Source organism: Apis cerana, linkage group LG6 (genome assembly GCF_029169275.1).
Source record: "Apis cerana isolate GH-2021 linkage group LG6, AcerK_1.0, whole genome shotgun sequence".
In the NCBI taxonomy this organism is placed as follows: domain Eukaryota; kingdom Metazoa; phylum Arthropoda; class Insecta; order Hymenoptera; family Apidae; genus Apis; species Apis cerana.
The window spans coordinates 2,409,838-2,435,424 of NC_083857.1; the positions used below are offsets into that span (position 1 = coordinate 2,409,838).

Below are 25,587 nucleotides of genomic sequence, written 5' to 3' on the forward strand. Positions count from 1 at the left end.
ACTTCAAGTCTTTCTTGTCGTTCGTAGATCAAAATGTTCTTCACTCAGATTGTGTGTAGCAAAATGGCCGCCCGACCAAAGTGAGTGTGACGTTTCGTGAGGTGATTACATCGTTGTTTTAAGTGGTTTTTACGAATATTCGTTCATGTGACATAGTGTTATTGTGTTTCCTGTGATTATCCGCAGGTCTGTGAAGAAAATTCGAATATTCGATAAGGTAGGTAGCATAATTTATACATATTCGCGCGCAGGATAAAATTCTTACTATACTATTATACGTTAAAATTTTGTCAATTTTACGATTTTTTAACGATTTTTTATCAAATATGTAATGAAATGACAATTACTTTTTTATTCTATTACATAGATATAATAATGTCTCTAATTGCATAAATGATTAATGTCGATCGAAAATTGTATTTCGAATTGTTACTCTCTCTTCAAGTTAAAAGTGGGCGTTATTTAAATGACATACGTTCTTGCATTCTAAATGTACCAAATAACAGAGAAATAACATATTTCGTTATATTTTCTAATATTTCGTATTAATTTGATGACAATATTGCTGCTTACTTTTCGGCATATTCATCTTCATAAAAAATATCACATGCATGCATGTATCTTTCAGTATATCGTGAATTTTGCGAAGTTATTTAATATTCGTAATTATTTCTTAACTTTCTTTTTACAATTTTAACTAATTATCATTTAATAAAAATATTAATCTGAAAGAGATCTTATTTTTAATATCTTTTAATTTTATTCATATTACCATTTAAATTATCTTTTGTGCGATAACACATTATGTAATGTGTACGTATACATTTATCGATACCACGAAAAAGAAATTTATATCTCAAATGTAATATGAATTAAATCAAATGTATATAGCAATTATTGCTATTTAGTAAATTATATTAATAGTCAATAAAGTTAGCGATTAAATTTGAAGTAAGTTAAATATAAATATATGTATTATTATATACGTATTATTACAAATAAATATTATATTAGAAACCGTACAAATAAACTGAACTAGTGCAACAAATTATTTACTTTCAATGGAACGAATCGATTACCAAGGTGCTTATAAAAACTATACGCCATAATCGAAAATCGAGAATCACAATTATTATTTTATAAATTGATTTTCAAATCATATAGCAAAAAATGATACATTCATATCATCATCGATTTATTGCTCATTGATTAGCAAAAACTGTAGCACGTCAATATGTACAACACGTGTTCTTTGTATTTCAATTTTCCCGCCATGATTTTTTTATTCTTGATTTTATATTTTTTGCAAAATTTTTATTTCGAAAGTTGCATTGTTTTTTTATATTCGGAGGAATTGAAAAAGAAGGGATATAAAGGCATCGCATAAGGATACGATTAATACACTTTCAAGGCGAGTGAACAAGCTCATGCGAACTCGGGCAATTAGCAATTGACTAATTACATGATTAACGAACGGTATACGGTATTCTTGTCGAATAATTCAGTCACAATGCTTAATTGTACACTATAAATGGACCGCTCTTCCTCCCGGAATTATTACGTTATATTTTTCCACGTGCGTCGTGTATCCATGCATCGAATTCGCATGGATGTTCTTTGCCTACAAGGAAAAATGTGCTTCCCGCTGCGTGAATTCGCAATGGAAACATTACTGATTCTCTCATGCGCGTTTCTTACCTAATTAATTCAACCTTAAACAGAACTCAGGAGCGGAGTGAGAGGAAACGACCGCAACCTTGTGCTGAATGTTACGAGACGCTTGCGCTGAATGATCAAATGTTATCGGTCGAATACTGCTCCCATTACAAAAAAAGCTATTGAAATTGATTATTTCATGAAAATTGTAACTATTATTAATTTTATGGACAAAATTTTGTTTCCAAAATGATATTGTTGTTGATCTGTTTGTTATTAATCTAATCTATGATTTAAATTAATGAATGACGTTTGTATTGTTAATATTTATTATTTCAATTATAGAATTGTTGTTATAACATTGTTTAAAGATGTTGATATGCGTTATTTGACGTATACGTTTTATTATTATGAAATGGCAATGAAATTGTTTTATCATAATTATTTGTATTGTATTGTTTGTTGTATCACAATTGTTTGTATTATAATTAACAACGTTATTTACTTACGTCGTGTAAATATGTAGATATTATTCATTATTTGTTTTTTTTTTTACATGTATGTATTTAGTTTTGAATGAATATTGAATTTAATTTAAATAAGAATTTAATTCAAATCGATTGCACATTATAATTGTATTTTTAATTATTTCCTATATAATTTCATTTTTTTCTTTATGTTATAAGTGTGAAAATGTATTTATCAATTAAATAAGTTATAAACAAATTGTATAATGATTTAATTAAAAAATTCATTTAAATTCAAGTATGAGAATTTTTTATTATCTTACATACAATTGTGATAATATACATATATATTAATTTTATTTATATATCAATAGTTATGAAATTAAGTATTTGTTCATGTTAAATTTTAAACAAATATTGCATCTTTTAATTCGCCCAGATTGGAAACACTTTTGTTTATTATCTGCTTCAAATTTTATTCATTTTCGATATCGTTGAATTAACAATTGAGCGTCTTGATGAAACGTAATTAGTTTCATTAAATTTATTAGGATACTCTTGTTTTCAACTCTTCCTTACTATTTAAAACTGCATCTATAATCGTTTTTTTTTCTTTGAAAGTTCTAATAAAAAATTTTGCTACATTTAATCCACAGTAAACTAAGCGTAATAATTTTTTTACGAGATGTAATAAAATTTGTTTTAGATTCTTAAAATTCTTTTTGTAAAATTCTTTCATTACTTGATTATAATTAAAAATGAAATTCTACTTTATTATTGTTTCAGAGGGGAAAATATTCGAAGGATGGACAATCAATCTGAAGTATAGGTAAGATTTCCAAATCTTATAAATCAAATAAAAATAATATATTATATTTGAATATTTTATGAAATATATCATATTTCAATACTAAAAATTTTTTTTTATATAATATAATTTAATATTATTTTAAATTAAAGAAATATATATAATAATATATATAATATAGAAGAAAAAAACTTATAATAAAAAAAATTACAAGTTTTGTACGAATTATTCTGTAAAATTTTTCTATAGTTTATAATGCTGAGATTTATCGTGTAATATTGTAGGAAAATCAATTTGATAACGCATATAAAATCAAGATCTCGTTACCGTGGAGTTTCTCTGCATATTTTAATATCGAGCCTCTTCTCATTAGTAAGATTTTCAAGGGTGTTGCTTGTAATTGTAGCATGAATCATTCCAACCAGGCTTCCTCGTCTTCTGGAAAGAAATCTCAGAATAGCGGTTCTGAATCTTTCGTGATTCCTTATATTCCTTCGTTCTTTCGCAAAGAAGATTCAAATTATAAAGAATTTGATAATGATTTATCAAGACCAAAATATACTCATCTATGTATTCTATCTATGTGTATTACACATACTAATTTTTTAATATTAATTTTTTATTATTAATTTTTTCTTTAAATTTCATATTTACGTATTTTATTTATAAAAATAATAAAAATGATTGAATAGAATTTTTCTTTATATAATAATTATTAATATATTTTTATATTAAATCGTAATGATTTTTGCAACTAATCGATTTAATCGACCAAAATAATAAATAATTAATGATAATGATTTTATAATTTTTTTTTTCATAAAATTCACAATAATTTTCTCTTTTTTAAATTTCTGCTTAAATAATTATGTATATCAGTGAATATAAAAAATTTCTAATGAAAAGATGTACGAGATATCTCGTTCATGTATGTGAAGAGATTAGATAATCTCAATATTTTCAAGATCGATCAATGCAACAATCTGGAAAAGCAATGCGTCTTCGTGAAATGCTAGGTTCATATATCAGTGAACGTTTTAAATCGCATTTAGGTCGGATATCATCTACGGTTTTAGTGGCATTTCATCTCCATTCGTGGCAACTCGGTTGAATTTAATCACGCGTCTACATTTATCTGAAACGCGTTTTAAAACGTTACTTTTTTATCTCATTCTACGAGTAATTTAAACGATACCTTGCAGATCGTAGATTCCAACAGTATTATAGCAAATTGCAGCAAATTTTCCAATAATGCAGAGATTATAAATGTAATTAATTATTTATGTAATTGAAAATTGATAGTATAATTTGTTATTCCTTAAAAATTTAATCATCTGTTAGAATTCGCCATCAATTGTGATTTCTTTTGTTATATATAGTTATAATGAATTTTTTTCAATTTTTTTACATTGTGTAAAACATTAAATCTGATTATAGCATGTTATTATGTTTAGATTAAAATTCTTGAATATATATGTTTTTACAAAAATTGAGAAATTCAGAAAAGAAATATTATATTTTTGTAAGATATATAATAAAAAAAATATTAATTAAAACAATTCATGTTGAAAAATTATTGATTTAAGAGATATTGTTTCACTTTGTAAAATAAAAGATTTATTAAGATTTATTGTAAAATTTATTTATGAATATTAGAATGTATCGCATTGGGAGTTCTTATTTCACTAAGTAGAAATGTTTTAAATAGGTTAATATGGAATGCTCAGACAAATCGATTAATTAATTTATTCAAAATTCAACAATTTTGAAAAAAAATGAAGTTGATATATTCGATCTAAGAAAAATTGTTGTGTACACAATATGATGATCTTTTGATTTAAACAATTTTTATTAAAACTTTTTTTATTAAGAATTTAATCCCTCATAAAATATTCGACCGTATCCAATTAAACGATATAACCTATATGTATATGTATATCATATGCCTGCAGCGTTTAATAATTTACTTTATTTTACTTACTTATTTATGTATTAATTTATTTCGTGCATATACAATACGATGTAATTAAAACATCTTACAAGATTCATGCTGTATGAAATTATTCGGCGGCTATTATTTTTCGAGAAATCAATATTTGCATTCTTATTTAAAGACTCATATGAAAAAAAATTCTCGCATGGTATCTTGTTAAGATATATATGTGAGTTTCTAAATTTATTTATCAGTAACTGTTATTTATATAATTGATTTCTTTTGTTTCTGAATATCGATAAAATTGTTTACAATTAGATAATTTGAAGTGTCTGATATATTTTTCATTTGCATATTGTTCTGCATATTTTTTTCTTCATTTTATTTTTTTTAATGTTTTATATGTAAATGCGGAATAATTTTAGAATTTATCGAAAATTTTCAAACATCGTTATTAATTTTATGAATCGAGTGTCGATAAAGTATAAATAACGCGATAACAATCATTGCATTCAACTTAAATTATAAATTATTTCGTATATTTGACTATGAATTTTTTTTTAATAAACAAATTAGTTCTCGATAAAGAATATTCCATTTCTAATTCTATTCCATAATGTATTCTATTCATTTCTAATTTTTATTTTGTATTCCGATTTGATCATTCACTTCTATTTAGGTTTGTACTTCTTATTCTAATCTTAACCAGCTAGGTGGCTATTTAGAACGCATCAAGAATTTTTAATTCGGTCTTCTGTCAATACAAACCGTTCACAAGGATTAATTATTGCATCCATCGTTAAATTATGCAAGCTTAATCTCGTGCCTAACTGCAATTTTGCTCGATCTCCACAGTTATTAAGAAACATGTTTCGAAATCATTAGGAAATACTTCCCATATTAACGACTTCCTGCGGCAGCTTGTCGACGGATTTCCAGAAAATGCTCTCTTAAAATATAATTACTCCGTGGAACAAGAAGCGTCTTTGTAAAATATGCGTTCGTAGCATCGTGATATCATGTGCCTCAACGAAGCTGTTGATCTTCGTCTTGATCTTCGAACGCCCATAAGCATAATATACAAGGTCTTCTTCATCTTTGGATTCTCGAGAGTAGGGGGAAACGGTGCAAGTGTATGTATAAGTGTATAAAGAAAAATGATTTCGTTTCATTAGTATTATATAGATAATATGCTTATTATAAGATTATTGAAATAAATTTTTAATATAAATGTGAAAAATAATTTTGAATATAATAATGTCACTTTATCTCGTTGCATAGATAAATTGAAGTACAAACGTATAAGTAATAATTTTATTAGTTTTCATTTTTGTGATTTTGACATTCTAGATGCATAATTATTCTCTATAGTTACTATAAATGGACAGGAAATCCATGTCATTTTTTTTTCTCATTTGAAAATAAATGAGAAATATTTGAAATAAAAAATAGAATTATATTATGTAATTTTTACATTATTTTAAGTTAATTGGTGAATTATTTCAATATTTACAAATTAAAGTCAATCCAATATTGAAATCAAAGTTTAAAAGTTTTTTTTCTTTTTTTTTTTTAAATATTAATTTCTAAGTAACTTCTTAATAATTTCCATGTAATTTGTACCACTATAATACTTATTATTAATATTAAAAGATATTCAAATATGTATTCAGATGCAAAATTATTAATTATAAATAATTATATATAAAAGAAATGTAAATATATGTTCAAGATCCTAAAGAGATAATATTTTGAAGAGATCCAGAACTAAAGAAAGTAAACTTTTAATTTAAAATTTTAATGATTAGATACATTGTGAATCTTTCTTTGACTTTTTCCCCTTTTTCCTTGTCCAAAAAGGAACGGTCTTGATCAATCTTCAAATTTTTGTTCGTCACATTGCGACAGATATATTTTTCTGGGTCGTGTCATACTTTCTTCACCTCTGTTTGAACTCTGAACAAGTTCGATACCTTCCGATTCACTATAAAGTTTCTCTGTCTCGTGTGAATCGTGTTACGTTACAATGGCAGAGATAGTTAGAAAGTTGTAAACGTAGAGCTGATTAGAATCCGTATCTTAACCGGTGTGGAGAACTGTCCTCTTTTTATGCGCTCGTTGTTCGTTGCGCTGGTGCACGCTTCATTATTCTGTTTTGTTTGCTTATGTTATGGGAATTTTGATTTCGTGTAAATATAGTTAGGATAAAAAGAATTGTAGTTTGAGTTGTATAAAATGTTATATCGAGATGATTAGCATATGATTTTGTATTTTTTTACATTTCTAATAGAGATTGTTTTATTCCTATTGCATTTGTTCAAATTACTTAGTATTAGTCTATTTTGAAACAAATTTGAACTTTTATTTTATTCACAATAAAAGTCCAATATTTATTAATTTATTCTGCAGAAATAAAATAATAAAGGAAATCTAAAATTATATATTGATATACTTGTAGCCAATAATTTTAAAAATTTTACAAAAGTATAGAATTGAGGGTCCAGAATTTTGCTATTTAAGTGAAATATAAATATACAAAATAATATAGAATTATATTATGAATTGCAAATATTTTAATAATTAATAGATATATTAATATCTAATATAATTATATAAAGTGTCCAATTTTTTTCATTAAACTTTGTATTCTATGTACCAAAATATCAAGGTAACAAAGAAATGTCTCATACATAATATTGGAAGCATTAAAAAGGTCAGAAAATATCATGATACTTTTACGACTCCAATTTTCTTTCAAAATGTCATTTATTGTATGACTTTTCTTTTTCTTATTTTGATCTATAAAATAATTTCATTTACTTGTAACTTGATAAATAAATCTTGATCAATATTTTCATATACTATCTTTTATATTTATTTCTCTTTACAATCGTCTCTTCAAAGATACTCCAAATATATATATATACATAAACATACACTTATACATAAACATACAACTAAAAGATAAAAGATAATTAAGTATTCCCGTTCTAATAAATTCGTTTCTCAAACTTCTTCCTCGTTTCCCCGTTCGGTTCCCTCGTTTTTCACGCGGTATCGCTACACTTCCTGGGGAAAAAGTGTGACCGTTTCTCAGAGCAAGAAATCGTAAACGTGTGCAGCTTGCCGCGGGGTAACGCAGTAACGCCAGATGGAAAACGGTGGGTCACGGTACAGTAACATGTACTGTTAAAGAGAAACACACCGAGCAAATCTGTCGAGCGTGCTCTTTGCTCCCTTCTTTTCTCCCCTTTCTTTTTTCTTCTTCTTCTTCTTCCTCTTCTTTTTCTTCGTTTTCTTCGTCCTCTTTCTTTCAAGCTTCTCCTTTTTTTCTCTTCCCGGTTTTGCTTCTGTCCTCGCGTGCCAGGGATATTAATAGTGCTCGGTTACGAGACATCGGTACGAATAAACTTTGCATAAATTACGCGAAAAAAAGGGGAACACGCAGGTTCGACGATCGAATATTCTTCGGCTATTTTACTTCGTCACGATCTTCTATTTAACGTTAATCTCATTGTATCATCGAAGATGAATAATTCGTCGCTGAGGTTAACTCTTGCGGAAACCACGCGACTCCTTTGAACCATCTGATTTTCCAATCGGCTACCCTGTTCCTCGCAGAATCGATTTACTTCGCTGTATCGCTTGAAACACGTTACGTGAATAATTATCAAGGGTTGTTCACTGCTCTCTATATACTACCGCTTCGATAGTAGCGGGTTGCGAATATTTAAGGATCGTGAAAATTGAGGCGAGAGATTTAAGAATTAATGAAAATTGAGAAAAGTTTGAGAGATAAGTTTTAAGTTTATGAAAGATAAAATCTTTGAAATCTTCTAATTTGAAACTTTATAAATTAATTAAATAAATGTAGATAAATATTAGATTAATTAAAATGTCTGTTTTTTATATTTTTATTTACAATTTTTTAATATGTAATATTCGTAAAATTCATTAAAAAATATATTTAACTAATGAAAAATTAAGATGTACAGAATGTTAATATCTTCTACTTCCGTCGCAAATCACTGATTTATTCTGTTTTTGTCTCATTTCATCTAATGTAAACTCAAATTATATTATAATTTAATAGATTAACTTCAGTGGACATTTTCATATATTAGCTTTTGTTTATTTTAGTTTTTTAATTGATTCTTCAGAAAATCCTATATCTTATATAACAGTTAATTTCATAGGAATTTTGAATTTTCATATGTGTTTTTTTTTATATCATTCAGAAAATTTCTTCGATCGATGATTTAAATCAGGATTAATATTGTTTATCATTTTGATTGCATAAAATAATATTCGTAACTATTTATTTATTGCATTTTCAAACATAATTTTTAAAATTAAACTTCAATCAGTATTTATATTTATTAACTTAATTATAGAACAATAAAAAATAAAACTATTTGTTATTCCTAATACATTACATAAATGCCAATAGAATCCCATTTATAGAAACTTTATTAATCGAAACGAAATCTTTCTTTCTCTTCGCATCGAGGAATTGTAAGTAAATTCTTAATATATACATAAATTACTTGTCTCCATACATTAAAACAAACGAAGTTCTCCTATAAATAGAAAATTTCCTTTCGACGACCATTCCCTAAGACAAACTAATTTTTCAATAAGAACTCGCTCCACGAAATCGACAGCGACAAATAAATTCCATAAATTACACGTTACCCTATAACAAACAAACGACAAATATAAAAGAAGAATGGTTTTATTCGCCAACTTAGAATTTTCTTTGGCATATAATAAAACTGTCTGGCCGCTCACAGTAATCTTAATTACTATAATTAACGCGAGCATCCTCTCGAGAGATCGGTGTACCACCGCCGATATAATAAGTTTTAATTAACTTCGGTTACAAATTGGAAGGAAAGCATCAGTCGCGTTTTACGGTACAACCGTTTCACGCCTTGCGTTTGTCACTTCGTCCTGGTTGCCTGGCTTGGCTGGCTCGGAGCAAAGTCACGAGCATTATACTCTTTTTTTCAGTCGTTCTCGTTAAGCTGATATCTTTAGACGCGTGGAACGGGGCGAGGCACCTTGCGGTTTTCCTTGGCGGGACGGAGAACGAGCGTCGAACCTCTCTTGGGATACGGCCTACGTGTGCAACATTTATTGCTGATGACGAGAACGACACTTGGTTTCTTTGGTGGCTGGCTGCTTTTTCGCTCCTTTAATATTAGGTTAATTCTTCGAGGATATTTATCGTCGGAATATATAACGTACTAGTGATGGCCAAACTTTTCCATTGATGTGACACTCGTGAAATTTGAAATTCGAGTTTCACAAATCTAAAAATTAAATTTCGATTTATTTATAATATATATAATAGGAATATACATAGAATAAAACTGTAGAGTACTCAACTCTCGATAAATAAATACAAGTTTCGATGTAGTAGTAACAATCATTTTTTGCAAATATTTTAAAAATTAAGGCTTATTGTTGATTATATAAAAAATTGTTCAAAATCTTTTCCTTTGTAACGTATTTAAAAATTATCCGCGAAAGTTTCAGATCATCGATCGATACTTCTGTGATTGTTTTGATAGTTCGTTAAAAAATGCAATTTTTTCTTTTCTGTAATTGCATCTTTAAATATTCGACGTAATCATTTCGATTAATTTTATCGCAATGAAAGTTGTTTCAAATAAAAATTGTATGTAGTTTTGAAAGCAGCACTTTTGAGAAAGTAGGAACAAATGAGAGACATTTAGTGAACATTCACATTCAGATGTATTATCTAAAGAATTAATCTTTTCAGTATATTATTTATTCATTTTACGTAATGAAAAAAATCTTCGCCTATTAAAATTTTAATTAGTTAGAATTTTAATTATAGAAATAATCTACCGTCCAAGATTGTCTACGTGATCAAATTTAAACGAAGAACTTTGTTCTCTTTACTCTTGTCGTAAGACAGGATAATACGAAAAAGAATAAATCAAAACATGAAATAGAATAGATAGAATATATTAAGTGACTTTGTTACACTTATTAATAATAATACATCTCATGTTTCGCAAGAAGTGATAAATTTTCTGATATTATTAATATGAGTTTATTAGGACATAAGATTTCATTAAAAATTGAATTGTATATCCTTCGTCCTCTCTATTGCTTTATATCTTACCTTTTTTTCATTAATTTATTATAGTTCATGCTATTCCAATATTACTCATTAAATGAAAATTAGCGTTTATTAAATAAAAAATTCGCCTTGAAAAAGTTAATTTCGTGTAGTAAATACAATATATCATGTTCCTTTATATATCATTTACACCACAAAAAATCTACAAAAAATTATTTACTTCACGTTATGCATCAAGTTACATGCCTTTTCAAATTGTGCCTTTTCAAATTCTACATTGAAACATTTTTGAAACATTAACGCAATTTCGAAAATTACATAAAATCGATTTAAATATGATATATATCCTTTTTGTTATTCAAATTTTATTTGAAACATTTTTCAATATCATTAAGAATTTCAAAGATATTCGTGAGGAACGATTTAAATAGAATGCCATATACGAAGTGTCTTAAATATCGGATTAGCAGTCTATTTCGAATCAACTTTCTCAAAGCATAAACGATGAATTTATCGAAGCTTCTCAATTAAGCCATTCGATAACACGTTCGATGTTAAGCATTGCTTAACTTTAAAACGAGCCGATTCGCGCCACGAGCATCGCGTAGTCGCGTTTGATATCGAACGATGCTACTCCATGATTTATTGGTCGTAATCAAGGACTACAGGCTACTATTTTGTGTAAACGCGAGTAATATCGCGCCATCGTCTCTCGAACACGCGATACATGATATCGCGTCATTTTCCTCTCCGATCATGAAAATCTCGTGAGATAAACTCGTTTACCCTCTGTTTTAGCTATACTTCCGGTCGATAGTACTCGCTTGTACTCAAGTTTTACGATAGGATAATGGGTTCTTTGAAACTTTATTAAGCGTGATGCGATATCTACTAGACTTTGTAGATATTCGATTGTCCAGGATCGTATATATTTTTAATAATACTAATAATTAATTTTCTCTATTGAAATAAATATAATATTGTATTACATAATATATTGAGTAAACTTTTCATCAAAAAATTAAAACTATTCGCATTTTACAATATTTTCTTGTATTTTTAATAAAGTTTAAATGTCTGAATGGAATTTAATTGTCAATTTTAATAATTAATCGTATATTTTATATTAATAATTTGTATATTATGATATATAATATCTTATTTTTTACTATACAGTGTTTACATATTATGTTAATGATGAAATTCGACGAGCAGAAATTTAGAATCGAATGTTTATGTTAGCATATCAATTACCATAAGTAATTGGGAAAAAAAATTAAACAATGCATAAGAAGAATGCGGAAAGAATTATAATTAGAAAAAAAGAAATAAAATATAATAATTAATAAAAATTATCATCAAGTACTTTTAAATTTTATTAAAAATACGAAAAATGTTGAGAATTTCCGTTGAGAAATTCCAATCTTAATTTTTTTGATGTTCATTATTAATCTATTTTTGAAAAACAGATGAATATAGAATTAATTTTTTCTAAATGAATTAATAAGAAAGAAATAAATATATAATAAATAAATTAATAAAAGTTTGAAAATAAATCTTTATTGAGAAACTATCGTAGTAGAAATATTTTCTTGCCAAAAAAATATCGAATAGAAATTCCACTATATCATAAATTATAAAACTTATAATTAATATAATTAAGAAATAATTAAAAATATTTAATTTTATAATTAATGGAACATACAATTTTTTTAAGCCAAATTATTTTCGAATTATTAATAAATTGATGGAACAATGATGAAATACGTTTAACCGAAAATTCTCCATTCTTTCCGATAGCTGCGCTTCGTGTTCAATTGAATCGCATATTATTCCATCTGGTCACGTTATATCTTTCCTTCGGTCTCGACGCCAGTTGAGTTGCTGATGCGTGCGATCCACGTCGCCGAATTTCCGTTCGCTCCCGCTAATTGCCATGACTAACAAGAAACAAGTTAAGAGGATGGCTTCCCTTACGAACCACCTCGTGAGAAATTCGTCGGGCTTTTGGTAGTTTTGCATAGATAAAACTTGTCCGTTCCCACGAGGTGTTTTCAATTGTAAGAACTTTCAAACAAACGCATCAAAGCATTTATTTATCGTATATCAAAAGAAAGTTTAAATTTTTAATGACTATTCGTGGCAGACGTTGACGTGGCCGAAAACAAGAATGTATTATTTCAGCAATATGAAATAAAATCACGAATATACGATGATAAAATTTGTAAAAAATTTTCGAAATTCTTTTATATAATAAAATATTTTTATCGACAAAATTTTTTTTTATCATTATGTATAGGTAGTGATAAAGTTAAAACTTATGTTATTTTATTCATTTAATTTATTCATAGATTATAAAGTTCAATCTCTGAGATTAATAGATTAATTAATATTCAAATGCTTGCAATTAGTTATACTCAAAATGATATTATTGAAAGTTAATTTTACAGCTTCGATTACTATTGGTGAATACAAACAAACAAATTGTTAGCGAATTGTTAGTTGAGAATAGTTTCAAGTACCCTAGTTTCAATACATGATTGCATTCCATATTTCGATTGTTTTTGTTTTAGCTTGCATAATAAATGTTAGCTTTATAATCAGAAGATGATATATTTCTTCAAATCTATTTATCAATGAGATTAATTGATTCTTTTATAATTAATGAAGATTTAGAATTTCATAATAAATTAATTAATCGTCAATTTGCTGAAGAAAAATAGATAAATAGATTTTTCTACTTTCAATCAAATTTGGTCAAGGTTTTCTGAATCATTGCAATCTATTTTTTCGGTTGATATAAAATGCTTGTTCACTTTATTATATATTGGATGAAACATTGCATTTATCATAAATGCAAATAAATATATAATTCGATTAATTTTTTAGTAAATCCTTTTTTTTATAATTCAATATATCACAGAAAATTACTAATCGTTTCGTAATTAATAAATTTTGAATTTATAATAATAATGAAAATATGAATACAAAAAATTAAGTAAAAAAAAAAAATATAGATTTAAAACGTCAAAGATTGAAATTGCAAAAATATATGGTAATTTGATAATGTAACGTGATGAAGTGATGATTAAAAGTACTTGTTGAATTCAGTTCGAGAGAACACTCACGTGAAAGTTTGATTCAACAATGGACACGTGACACGTTTTATTCGAAATTCGTAAAGCAGACAATAAAACATTTATACTTATGTAATGACGATTCTCGTATTGGTATGTCCGCCCGGCGCAATATATATTTTCACGTGACATAACGTCATAGACACTGCAACCAAGGATAAACTCCAAATGAATTATTCAATGTTTTCTCGTACAACAGATTTATTTCGATTCTGATTATGCTGCAGAAACCGATAGAATTTTGTCGAATGTCGAATAAACTTTTTATAGAAAAATATCTTGTAGAAAAATTTCTTTGGTTATTCTTTTTCGTAACATACGAGTGAAGATACGTATAAATTGAGAAAATGCTTATTTCTAAATTCAATTAATTATTATATGATACAAAATTAAAATACAAAAATGAAAACGGTTAAATAATAAATTTAGATTAAATATTTCATAAATATATACAAATAGATCGATATAATTTAAATTTATTTATAATTAATAATTTATTTTTAAATTTTATTCTATTTACAAAAGTTCGTAAGTAACTAATTTATACTATTTATAACTATATACTATATAAAATAGATTTTCAATCTCTGTGTCTTGGTTTCTATTGTTTTATCCACGAATCCGCAGCATAACCGCTGAACTAACGTTTCAATATTTCTCTATGTGTCACGAAGTGTCTCAGTTACAAAACGCTGCAAAGTTTATAGGAAACGGTAATCTAAACCCTGACTTGCTTTGCAAGCATACTGGCGACCACAATAGCTGATATTCGTTATGTTTAAGTGGCACATTTGAACCGCGAAATATTTCGATAAAAAATTTTAATTATTTAACTTTTTATTTTTATTATAATATTATGCGATTTATTCGAATCGAAATTTGTTGAGAAAAATATTTAATAATGACAATAATTTTTTTTTTCCAAGAAAATGTACATGGATAATGAATCATAATATTTATAATGCAAACTGTTTTTGCAACAGAATCTTCGCAGTAGATACGCTGTTACATTTTATGTAAAACAAGAATATTTAATAATTATATTCTTTCTAATCATTCAAATTTAAATATTTTTTATTTCTTGTTTATTTTGTATAATTATTTAAATTATTATTATTATTTCTTTTTTTAAATATATTATATATTATAATTTTATACTATAAAAAATAGCAATAGTATTAAATTTTTCATAAATTAACTTAATAATTGAAAATTATTTTTTTATATTCGTTTTTTTTATATATCATACACTTTATATATCATGTAATATTTTATTAGATATTAATTTTCTGTTATAGGAAATATACATGTATCTATTCATAGAGCTTGAAAACATTGAGATCTCAAATGAAATACGTAGTGGATTTTTTGCGGCGTAAAATGTTTCTCTACAAACCAGATACAATCGTAAACGCATTATAATGGTCGTAAATCACTTTAAATAACCTTGAAAGACCTCGAGAAACCAACATATTGTAAGTAAATGATTTTATTTCGAAATGGAATATTTATTTAAATAAAAATATAATTTGAAAAAAATAAAGATCATTTTATACTACTTCTTTCGAATTTTTATATTTTAATCTTGTCCTTATTTCAACAAATATAAAGATTTTTAATGTTTTAAGAAAAATTTAAATAACAGATTTTATATATTGTTCGTAATTTTTTTCAAGTTTAACTTATTAATTTATGTATAAGCATATATTTTGCAAAATTTGATTTAAAGCATAACGCGTATATCTTGGATACACATATCTTAAGTATATATCATTTATCACAAAATGTTTTCATTTTTATGTCCTTACCTTTGAGTAAATTGTGTATCTTAATTTTATCGTAGATTATGTTTTCATAAGTTTTAATAAATCTACTAATTTAAATGTTATACAATAATATTAAAAAAAAATAATAAGATTTTTCTAGGATTTATTAGATTTCCGTATATTGCACTGGCGAATTAAATATTATGCTTTATCACTGAAGATATATTTTATATTGTATTATCTATAATATCTAAAATTTATATTATTATATTACTCTTTATTTAATATTATTTCATATGATTACAATTTGAATATAAGGCAAATAAAAAATTGGAAAAAAAATGAAAAGAAGAAAAATATATTAATAATTTATTAATGAGACGTGCAAATTTTTATAATATATATATACACACACAGATATAATATAAAAATAATTTATTAACATACATTATTGTAGAATATGAAAATTTAATCTTCAATCTTCAGTTAACGTGTTATGAGGTTAAGGACGTTGCGCGAATCCATGTGAATAGAGGAAACCGGACGAGAGGTTGGCTTGAGTGGCGATGCTTGTAATGGACATGAATGTACATTCGCGTTGGTTTGCCGGCCGTTTCGAAAATACACGCGGAATGATTCACCTCTCACGCATGTCCAATGTCTATCGTTGAGTCTAGCGCATTATAATGCGGACGGAACGAGTGGATAGTGCGCGCGTTGGAACAATGGCCACTTAAACTAACTAGCTGATTAAATGCTCACCTCAGTCACCACGGATGCACGATTAAATATGGTGCGCATTGTACATATCGTGCTCGTTTTGCTCGACCAGTTGCGACAGGATAGCGTTTTTCGTCTTTAATCTCTGACAAAATATTGATGGATTTAACGTAAATGCATAATTAACGCGTTGAGAAAAGGAGAATTTTATTAATTTACACTTAACTTTGTATTTCGAATAACTTCGTGTAACAGGTTATCGAGTTTCCATTAAACAATATTATTCTTATAATTAAAAAAAATGTAAAATTATTTAAAAAAAAAAAATTAACTTAACTGATTATAACTAATTATTGAAATTTTTTCTTTGCTATTTCTGTAGAAAAATTATTTATATATATAAGAGCTTTTTTTATATTAAATAATTTTTATGAAAATATTCTTATAATTTTAATTACTTGTAAAACAATCTATTTTTTAGCTAAATTATTTCTAACCTAATAAAATAATTTTCTTTTATCGATAATGATTTACCAATATTAAAAAAATATTTTTGTTATCAATAATAATTATTCTAATCTAAAACTATTTTGTAATTAAAAAATATTTTCATCATCGATAAATATTATTTCTAATCTAAAACAACTTCGATCAGTTGTTAGTTTCATTATCGATAACTATCGCGTTTCTAACTTAAAACAATTTCATTCTATTATAACATAATATATTATATATATTATCATGTATTATCATATATTATCGTAAACATTATAATATAATGATATAATATAATTACCTAAACGAAATAAATGTTCATTATTTACAATGAATGAATGAAAAAAAAATGAATTACCAAAATATTTAAAAATTAATATTTTTCAATTATTTTTTTTAAATTTCTTTTACATCTAATGATTTTTTTTTTGAATATTAATTTTAATGAATATTAACTTTTCTCAATTTTTTCGTAATAATATTTAAAGTAACTATTATTTTTGATTTCTATTTATCAAGGAATATCTTAGCATTCGGTATATCACATTTACCAGAAAACAAGCTTTAGCTATCTGGTTTCTGAAGTAACGATCATAAAGATTTGTCTCATCGTGGGGGATTTGGTTCCAGAACATGTGGTTTAACTGTTGATTTTGTCTTTGAGAGATACACGATAGCCGTGCTCTTTTCCTATCTTCTTCTTTTGCATTCACGTATTGGTTAACGATACATACCGTCCCATGTTAACATACGAAGATCACACGCAAACGCGCCTTATATGACGTACAGTGTCACGTTTGATTAATGTTTGCTGCGAGAGCAAGTGTATTTATGAATGTTTAAGCAAATTATCATGCTAATAATATCAAAGAAATTTTGATTTTACTATGATTTTTCATCGATGACTAAATATTTTGAAGATGATTAATGATTTAAATTTTACAATTTTTAGTTTTAAATATATTGACAATTCTACGATTACAATTTTTCTTATTTTATTATTTATATTTCATTTATTAACGCATCTTCCAAACATTATGATAAATAAAAAATATGAAAATAACATTAAGTTAAATTTTATTTGTCACATGTGTCATTGTTAAATATGTATAATTAAGAAGAGAAAATTTAAGTTACGAAGAAAAGAGAAATTAATTGGAAATTACATATCAAACTTTTTTTTCGTAACGCAGTAGTAAATGTTATCTACAAAATGTTCAAAAGAAATGAAATGAAAAAAAATGCATACATCTTGGCAATGAAAGTGAGGTTAAAATGATTTTGCGTCGTTTGCAGGATTCGCACAAGCCACTGCGGGAGTTGCAATGCCAACGTATCACAATGCGGGTGGTGGATACCCGAATGTGTCAGCGCCAGCGCGGCAAGCGAAGCTCGATGGCAATCAAAATCACCATACGATCCCCTCAAACGTAACGTCCCATCCCCTTATACAAAATAGCACGCAACACAACGTTCCTTCCAACTTATCTGCAAGTAACATTCCGTCCCATCCAGTATCACCGACGATGACTACGCATTCGAACGTCACCACTCCTAATATAACCAGTCACATGAATACCGGATCAACGCCGGTAATCCTCACTTCGAATGTCACGAATCCTAGCAATCCTGCTGCGTTATCGGTGAATCCGAGGCACGAGGTCAAACTGAACGCTATGCCGTACGTATTTGTTGTTCCTTGCACGCGCGAGATGACACCACTGTTTGAGCAAACGATTGGAGGATCGAATCAATTCTATATTTCAAGAAGATTTATTATATTATTTTATAAGTACATACTATATAAATATCATTGAATTGATAAAATTATATAATATATTATATATAATTTATATTAATAAATTATATAGATTTATGATTATTAAATATTTTGATAATCGAAGGAAATATCGATTTATTTCGTATCTCAATCTATAGATATGTATAATATTTTTTGCTATCTGCATCTTTTTCAACATTATTTAATTTTTTAAATATTAAATAATAATAAAAAATTACAAATATTAAATGAATAATAAAAATTTATGTTAAAAAGAAAAAGTTTTTTATTATATTTTTTTATTTTCATAATAAGAAAGAGAACTAAAATATGGTATGAAAAATATTTAAACAATAATTTAAGTATGAAACATGATCCTTTAATCGTTTTGATCAATGTTTTATTTATTATCTATATATCTGCTTCTCTACATTTTTCATCGAACTAATTGTAAGGGAAACTGTACAAAATTATATATATAAAATTTTACATCTTCATTTCTTTGTGTAATTTTATTTACTGATTATCAAAACATTAGTAATATATATTTTCAATTAATTAAAAATAATTTTGAAAATGAAACTTCGATATGATGAAGATTAATTGCTAAATGTAACTTGATTTTTTTAATTAGATATATTTTATCCTGATTCATAATTTCATATGTATAAGTTTCTCTTATTTAAAATAAATGTAATTAAATCTACATTTGACAAAATTTCATCGAGATACTGTTTGATTATATAATTGATAATCATCGTTTCAGATGGTTCCACGGGAAGATATCAAGGGAAACTGCCGAACGATTGTTGCGGCCGCGCGAGGACGGCCTGTTCCTAGTCCGGGAGTCGACGAATTTCCCCGGCGACTATACGCTGTGCGTGTGTTATCAGGGTCGTGTGCAACACTACAGAGTGAAATACAAGAACAATCAATTGACTATCGACGACGAGGAATTTTTCGAAAATTTGGCCTTGCTGGTCGAGCATTATGAACAGGATGCGGATGGATTGTGTACGCAATTGACAAAATCCTTACCGAAAGAAGGCAAACAGGATTTCTGTGTGGATTTAAAGGCTTTCGTAAAGGCTGGTTGGGTGATACAGACCCACGAGTTAGAATTGAGGGAATGTATCGGGAAAGGAGAGTTCGGTGACGTGTTATTGGGCGTTTATCGAGGCGAAAGGGTCGCCGTGAAAATGCTAAAAGACAACAGTGAGGCGGCACAGAGGTTTCTGGCTGAAGCAAGTTTGATGACTTCATTAATCCACGATAATCTAGTCAAACTGCTCGGCCTTGTTTTCAATAATCAACACATGTACCTGGTTACGGAATATATGAGCAAAGGATCCCTGGTGGATTACTTGAGATCAAGAGGGAGATTGCATGTTTCTAAGAAAGATCAGATCAACTTCGCGTAGTACGTAGAATTGGATTTATATTTCACTGGAGAAACAAGTATCGTGTGCTGATTTCTACTTTAACACAGATGAATGATTAGCATGTATAATTTGCCTACGTTTCTTATGAAAATATGTGATTTTCTTATTCAGGTTATGAATAATCATTATGAATAGTAATTTCATAATTTCAAAATAAAAAAATTTACATATGTATAAAGTTTATAATACCTAATATCAATTATTTCATCACATGATTCTTATAACAATAGAAGATAAATTTAACAAAAAAATTATTGTACGCAATTTAATTATTTTCTTAGTTTAGTTTCATTAAAATCAGTACATTACATTTTAAATTTTGTTAAAAAGAATAATTTGAATAATTTTAAATATATATATATATTTTGTTTCTTTTCAGCGACACGTGCGCAGGTATGGCATATTTAGAGTCTAGACACGTAGTACACAGAGATCTGGCTGCGAGAAACGTTCTCGTCGCGGAGGATAATTCGGCAAAAGTGTCAGATTTTGGTTTAGCACGGGATGAAAATTTTTCTCTTGAAGGAGGAAAACTTCCCATCAAATGGACTGCACCAGAGGCTTTAAAGCAGAATGTAAATCGTTTTTTAAAAAACGATCGCTCAGGATCAAAATTTTACGATATTTATGCAATTTTATAATTTATACTCAATTTGCTATTTTTATGTTTTCAGAAGTTTTCAAATAAGTCTGATATGTGGAGTTTTGGAATACTTTTGTGGGAAATTTATTCCTTTGGACGTGTACCATATCCACGAATTGTTAGTATAATTTTTTATCTATTTTCTTGTTATACTTACATTGGTTATTTTAATCGATTTTTTTTTTTTTTGATTTCAGCCATTAGCAGATGTTGTAAAATGTGTAGAAAAGGGATATAAAATGGAGCCACCAGATGGTTGTCCGCATGAAGTTTATGATATTATGAGACAAGTATATATCAAAATTTTTAAAATGATTTTATAAGAAATTGTTTTACATGTTGATATTACGTAAATATTGTTTTTATTAGGCATGGGACTTACAACCTGAAAAACGACCTACTTTTTACGATATAAAACTTGTATTGGGTCAACTAAAAGCTGAATACACCAAAGGTGTAAATTAAAAAAAGGAAAAAAAAAAAAAGAAAGAAAGAAAAAATAGAAAAGAAATGCTACTTATCACCGTAGATTAATGTAGAAAAGATAGAGAAAATGGAATTAGCGTTTTTGGAACTTTTTTTAAATCTGGGGCAAAAGTAGTGGCTCTAAATACTTTTTGCTAGAAAAAACAATTTTCTATTGTACATTTTTATTGTACAAAAGTAGCATCTACATTGCTTGTATTTATTGTTATTATTATTGCTAATAATTATTATTATTAATATTATTATCATTAATATTATTTTTAAAGATATATTTTTAGTTTTTTCTTGTATGAAAATAATTTGCATACATAAATTAACATACATCAATCGTGCCTTTGGCCAAGTTGTAATTCTTAAATAAAAGAAGTTCAACTTGTACATCAGAAATTCAGGTAGTACTTGAAAAGATATTCAGAATTTAAATATTTTATTTTTTTTCTTTTTTTTTCTTTTTTAAGTATTTTTTTTTACAGTCACATTATTATAAAGTCGAGAACGGCAGTTTTTATAAAACTGTTTAATCTCGTGATTTTTGAATAATTTTGTCATTTTTATGACTCGAAATATATTTCCAAGTGTAAGAAGCGCCTTACATTGAACTGAATTTAAAGATGAAGAATTATTCACTACAAATATCTATTATAAAATAATCTTTTGGACTTAACTTATATAAGGGTGGATATTCGAATTTTTTCACTTATATGTAACGATAGAAGAGAAAAGGATAACTAGATTTTTATTATCAACTATTTGTCACAGAGATCTTTGTATCGTATTCTAGCAAATGTAGATTACAAGTACTTGTTAGTTATATAAGTTTTTTTTTAATCAAAGATTTATCATAGGAAGTATTAATTTTTGACTAAATTATTGAAACCATTATATACAATTATTTAAGTTATCTCGTGAGATATTTGAATATATATTAGCGATGTAAATGTATTTGTAAATACTTTTGTACATATCCGATTATCAGAAAAGGAAAATAAGAATTAATATTTCAAGTACAGATTGATATTGGTTAGAAGATTTACACGGATTGTGCATATTGTTTGTTTTAAATTTTTAAGGTGATTATTTTATACGAATGTCCATATTTTAATTGCACCATGATATAGAAAGATCGGATAATTATATATTTAAAATAATTAAATCATAGACCTTTCGTGTTATTCTATATCTTCCTTTGTAATATAGGAGCCACGACTTATTTAATACTTTTTCCAATGGTTATAACGGACTAATGATATTTATTCGTAGATCATAGGAAGCTTCAAGCGAAATAGAAAAAAATATAACAATATTGAATCATTGAATAAATAATTTGTTAAAAAAACTGTGAATGATTGGTATACAATGCTTTTTATTTTAAGCAAATAACATTTCTTTTAATAATATATTTTTCGTTTTTTAATATCTAATTATATTTATATACATAATTTTTATCAGGATACAGAAATCAGAAAATAATATACTCAGTTCCTCGCATTCTTTCATTACTTGCAATATTCGAAATAAAAACTGTCTTAACTAAACAGAGCTTTGTAAGTAATAATTTTATAACGATATACCAGATCTGTTTCGCAAATGTACGTGTCTAGTTTGAAAGTAGTGAGTAGCTGTAATAAATATATAGCGTATTTATAAGCGTGTCAGTCCGTTTATAACTTCTATAGTATGTAATATAATGTATATGGCTCTAATCCAGTACCTAAAATTTTTTCAATGGCGTTATATTTTTGACCTGTTTTTTTTTTTTTTTTGCATAATGATATATTTTTCAATTATGAAAATCAACATTTGTGGATATGTCACGATATATATATATATATATTTCACATCCAATATAATCCGTATAGAATATCAGTTCTCACCCTGCTTTGATATTTTTCATATTTTTATGTTGAATACCGAAACCCTGCAGTTTGTTATATTATACTTTTTAAACAGCATCGTATTTATAGTGTGGTGTGAAAGACATTATTTCATAATTATCCTGTGTAATTTAATATATAAGCGAGACTTTGTTACAAAACAGCGTTAATCTTTTATGAATGTGACCAGTGTGTTAGATTCTTTTATTTTTTACTTATGATAAATTTGATGATAAATTGTTAGTTTATAAGAAATTTAATATGTATATATATGTATATGTGTATATGTATATACATATTGAATAACAAGTTATACGATATTCATGAATTGAATGAATTCGCTAAAGTTTGTTCAAAATTTATTGATTATTCAATATCATTTTTCTGAGATTAAACTAAGACATAAAACTAAAGCATATTTTCTTTTTCAAATGCTTATGAAATGCATCAACTATTTTCATACATATTTAAATAAAGCTTAAGCTTACATTATATCTTTATATTTATGTTTTTCATTTTCAAAATAAACAATATAATGGAATAAATATTACGTGCTGTAATAAAGGGACATTTTTCTTCAATGATCTTGATCAATTAATTGATCTTGGACAAACTATAGCTTATAATACACGAATGTATCTGAATTTGAAATGTTTTGAAAAATCGAATGCCTTTGCGTTGATGCGGATGAATATGACAATAGCACATGATGTGAATTATATTAAGAGTTTTCATTCTGGCCTCCAAAAAACTGAACAGTACGATATATCGTGGGTGTTCATGCGTTCTACCTGTGTGGTCGTATCGTTACTACAGATTCTAAAGATTCTCAATAGACAGCTAACGATAGAAATAAATTATGGTCCATTGACCAGAAGAACAAGCATCAAATGAAGCATTAACAATTAATAAAAATATGGAAGAAGGTATACTGCATTCGTTCACCGGTTTTAATTATTTCCAACTATGAAATGTATATGTTCATGTTTTCTTTTATCGAGAGGGTAAATCATTATGTATATACAAATAAAAATTTGCGCTTTCATTGATATAGTTGGGTCTTCCAAAGACATCCAGCGATTAAAGAGCATTCGTATGATGTTTCAGAAAAGTACAACTATTACAACGGGAGGTATAGTTCGAAAAGAATTTTTTATTTCGCACAAAAAGGAAATTTGTAAGAGATTCGTTTATCTTATGTCGTTACTTTTCCATTTAATCTCCAATGTTATACTTTACTGCCAAACGCTAATAAAATCGTGATATTCGTTCAAATTTATATCTTTGTGTTTATTTCTATTAAAATTTCTTATTAAAATTCTTCGTTACCTCATTTTCAGTTGACGAATAATCATCAGAAACGTTAGAGCAATTAATAGTAGTATCAGAACTATTTCGTTGCATTATTTCGTTTTTAAATATTCCTACAAATTCGTCTTTATGTTCATTATTAGATAGAGTTTGTATATCTTCCGGTATTCTAGGTAAGACTAATTTTTCTCTACTTTCTAACTGATGTTCGATGCACGATGATGCCTGAGACATGTCAATTTTATGTTTTTTAATTCTCTTAAACATCGTAAAAGGATGGACATGTTCCTGTTTCGAGTTTTTGGAATTTTTCAATCGACTTCTTATGATTATACTTCTACGAGTATAATACGGCTTTTCGAAACCGTTTTCCAACAATTGTCGAAATTGATTATTAACGGAACCCGTAATAAGCAAATAATTTTTCTTTTCTTCATCCACGATTATAGAATGTTTCACTAAACGCACATTATTACACTGTTCACCGACCGAAATGCGATTTCCGCCGGAGGTTGCATTGTGATCATTCGAGGGAAGTAAAATCCAATCGTCTTTCTGAGATTTTATATTTTTATTTCCGGTAATTTGTCGATTCGAATGCTGAATATTTTTATCGTGAGTGTTACTTGACAATTTGTGGAAATGAAAATTCGATAGAATGTCGTAGAAATTTGGTATATTTCTTAACAAAGAATTGAATGATGCGAATCGATTCTCAATCCTGGAGAATATCACAGAAATAATGTTATTTTCCATTCTTGAAATACTATGATAAGAACTACTTCTATCGCAAACGATCTTGGAGGAATTCGATTCTTTTTCGTGGACTGTATTGTCCGAGATATTGGTTTCTGTTGTTTCTGCTATCTTTTGATGCGCATACTTCAATGGTGGAAATTGTTTGAGTCCATTTCCCGTTTTCTTCTCTACAAATCGTAACGATTATTTGTATTT

General features: G+C 27.0%; 2 protein-coding genes and 1 long non-coding RNA gene across 4 annotated transcripts in view; 1 reads left to right on the forward strand and 2 right to left on the reverse strand.

Moving 5' to 3' along the window:
- Positions 1-24,601, forward strand: LOC107993499 (tyrosine-protein kinase CSK-like). Of its 2 annotated transcripts, XM_017049946.3 has the most exons (9): positions 19-217; positions 2,910-2,952; positions 15,415-15,591; positions 18,394-18,778; positions 19,644-20,297; positions 20,699-20,894; positions 20,994-21,080; positions 21,160-21,252; positions 21,332-24,601. In XM_017049946.3, exons 4-9 carry the CDS (start codon positions 18,423-18,425, stop codon positions 21,425-21,427), a joined length of 1,482 nt encoding a protein of 493 aa, XP_016905435.1. In that variant the 5' UTR covers positions 19-217; positions 2,910-2,952; positions 15,415-15,591; positions 18,394-18,422; the 3' UTR covers positions 21,428-24,601. The 2 variants fall into 2 exon arrangements, with proteins under 2 accessions (XP_016905434.1, XP_016905435.1); XM_017049945.3 differs by lacking the exon at positions 15,415-15,591 and having other exon boundaries at positions 1-217.
- On the reverse strand, positions 12,520-15,387 carry LOC133666201 (uncharacterized). Its single transcript, XR_009829998.1, has 2 exons — positions 14,108-15,387; positions 12,520-12,919 (listed from the first exon to the last, which is right to left on the reverse strand). It is a non-coding gene; the product is annotated as an uncharacterized LOC133666201 (long non-coding RNA).
- The window catches only part of LOC107993500 (uncharacterized), a 10,339-nt gene continuing 8,851 nt past the window's right edge, over positions 24,100-25,587 (reverse strand). Inside the window, exon 4 of the mRNA XM_017049947.3 lies at positions 24,100-25,559. Coding sequence (XP_016905436.2) covers positions 24,622-25,559 — 938 coding nt within the window. The 3' untranslated portion in view covers positions 24,100-24,621. The remainder of the gene's footprint in view (positions 25,560-25,587) is intronic.

Coding starts and splice junctions, on each gene's coding strand:
- LOC107993499 (XM_017049945.3), top strand. CDS start 18,423: ATGCCAACGTATCACAATGCGGGTGGTGGATACCCGAATGTGTCAGCG. Junction 18,779..19,643: donor GTCAAACTGAACGCTATGCC/GTACGTATTTGT, acceptor TCATCGTTTCAG/ATGGTTCCACGGGAAGATAT. Junction 21,253..21,331: donor TTTATGATATTATGAGACAA/GTATATATCAAA, acceptor TGTTTTTATTAG/GCATGGGACTTACAACCTGA.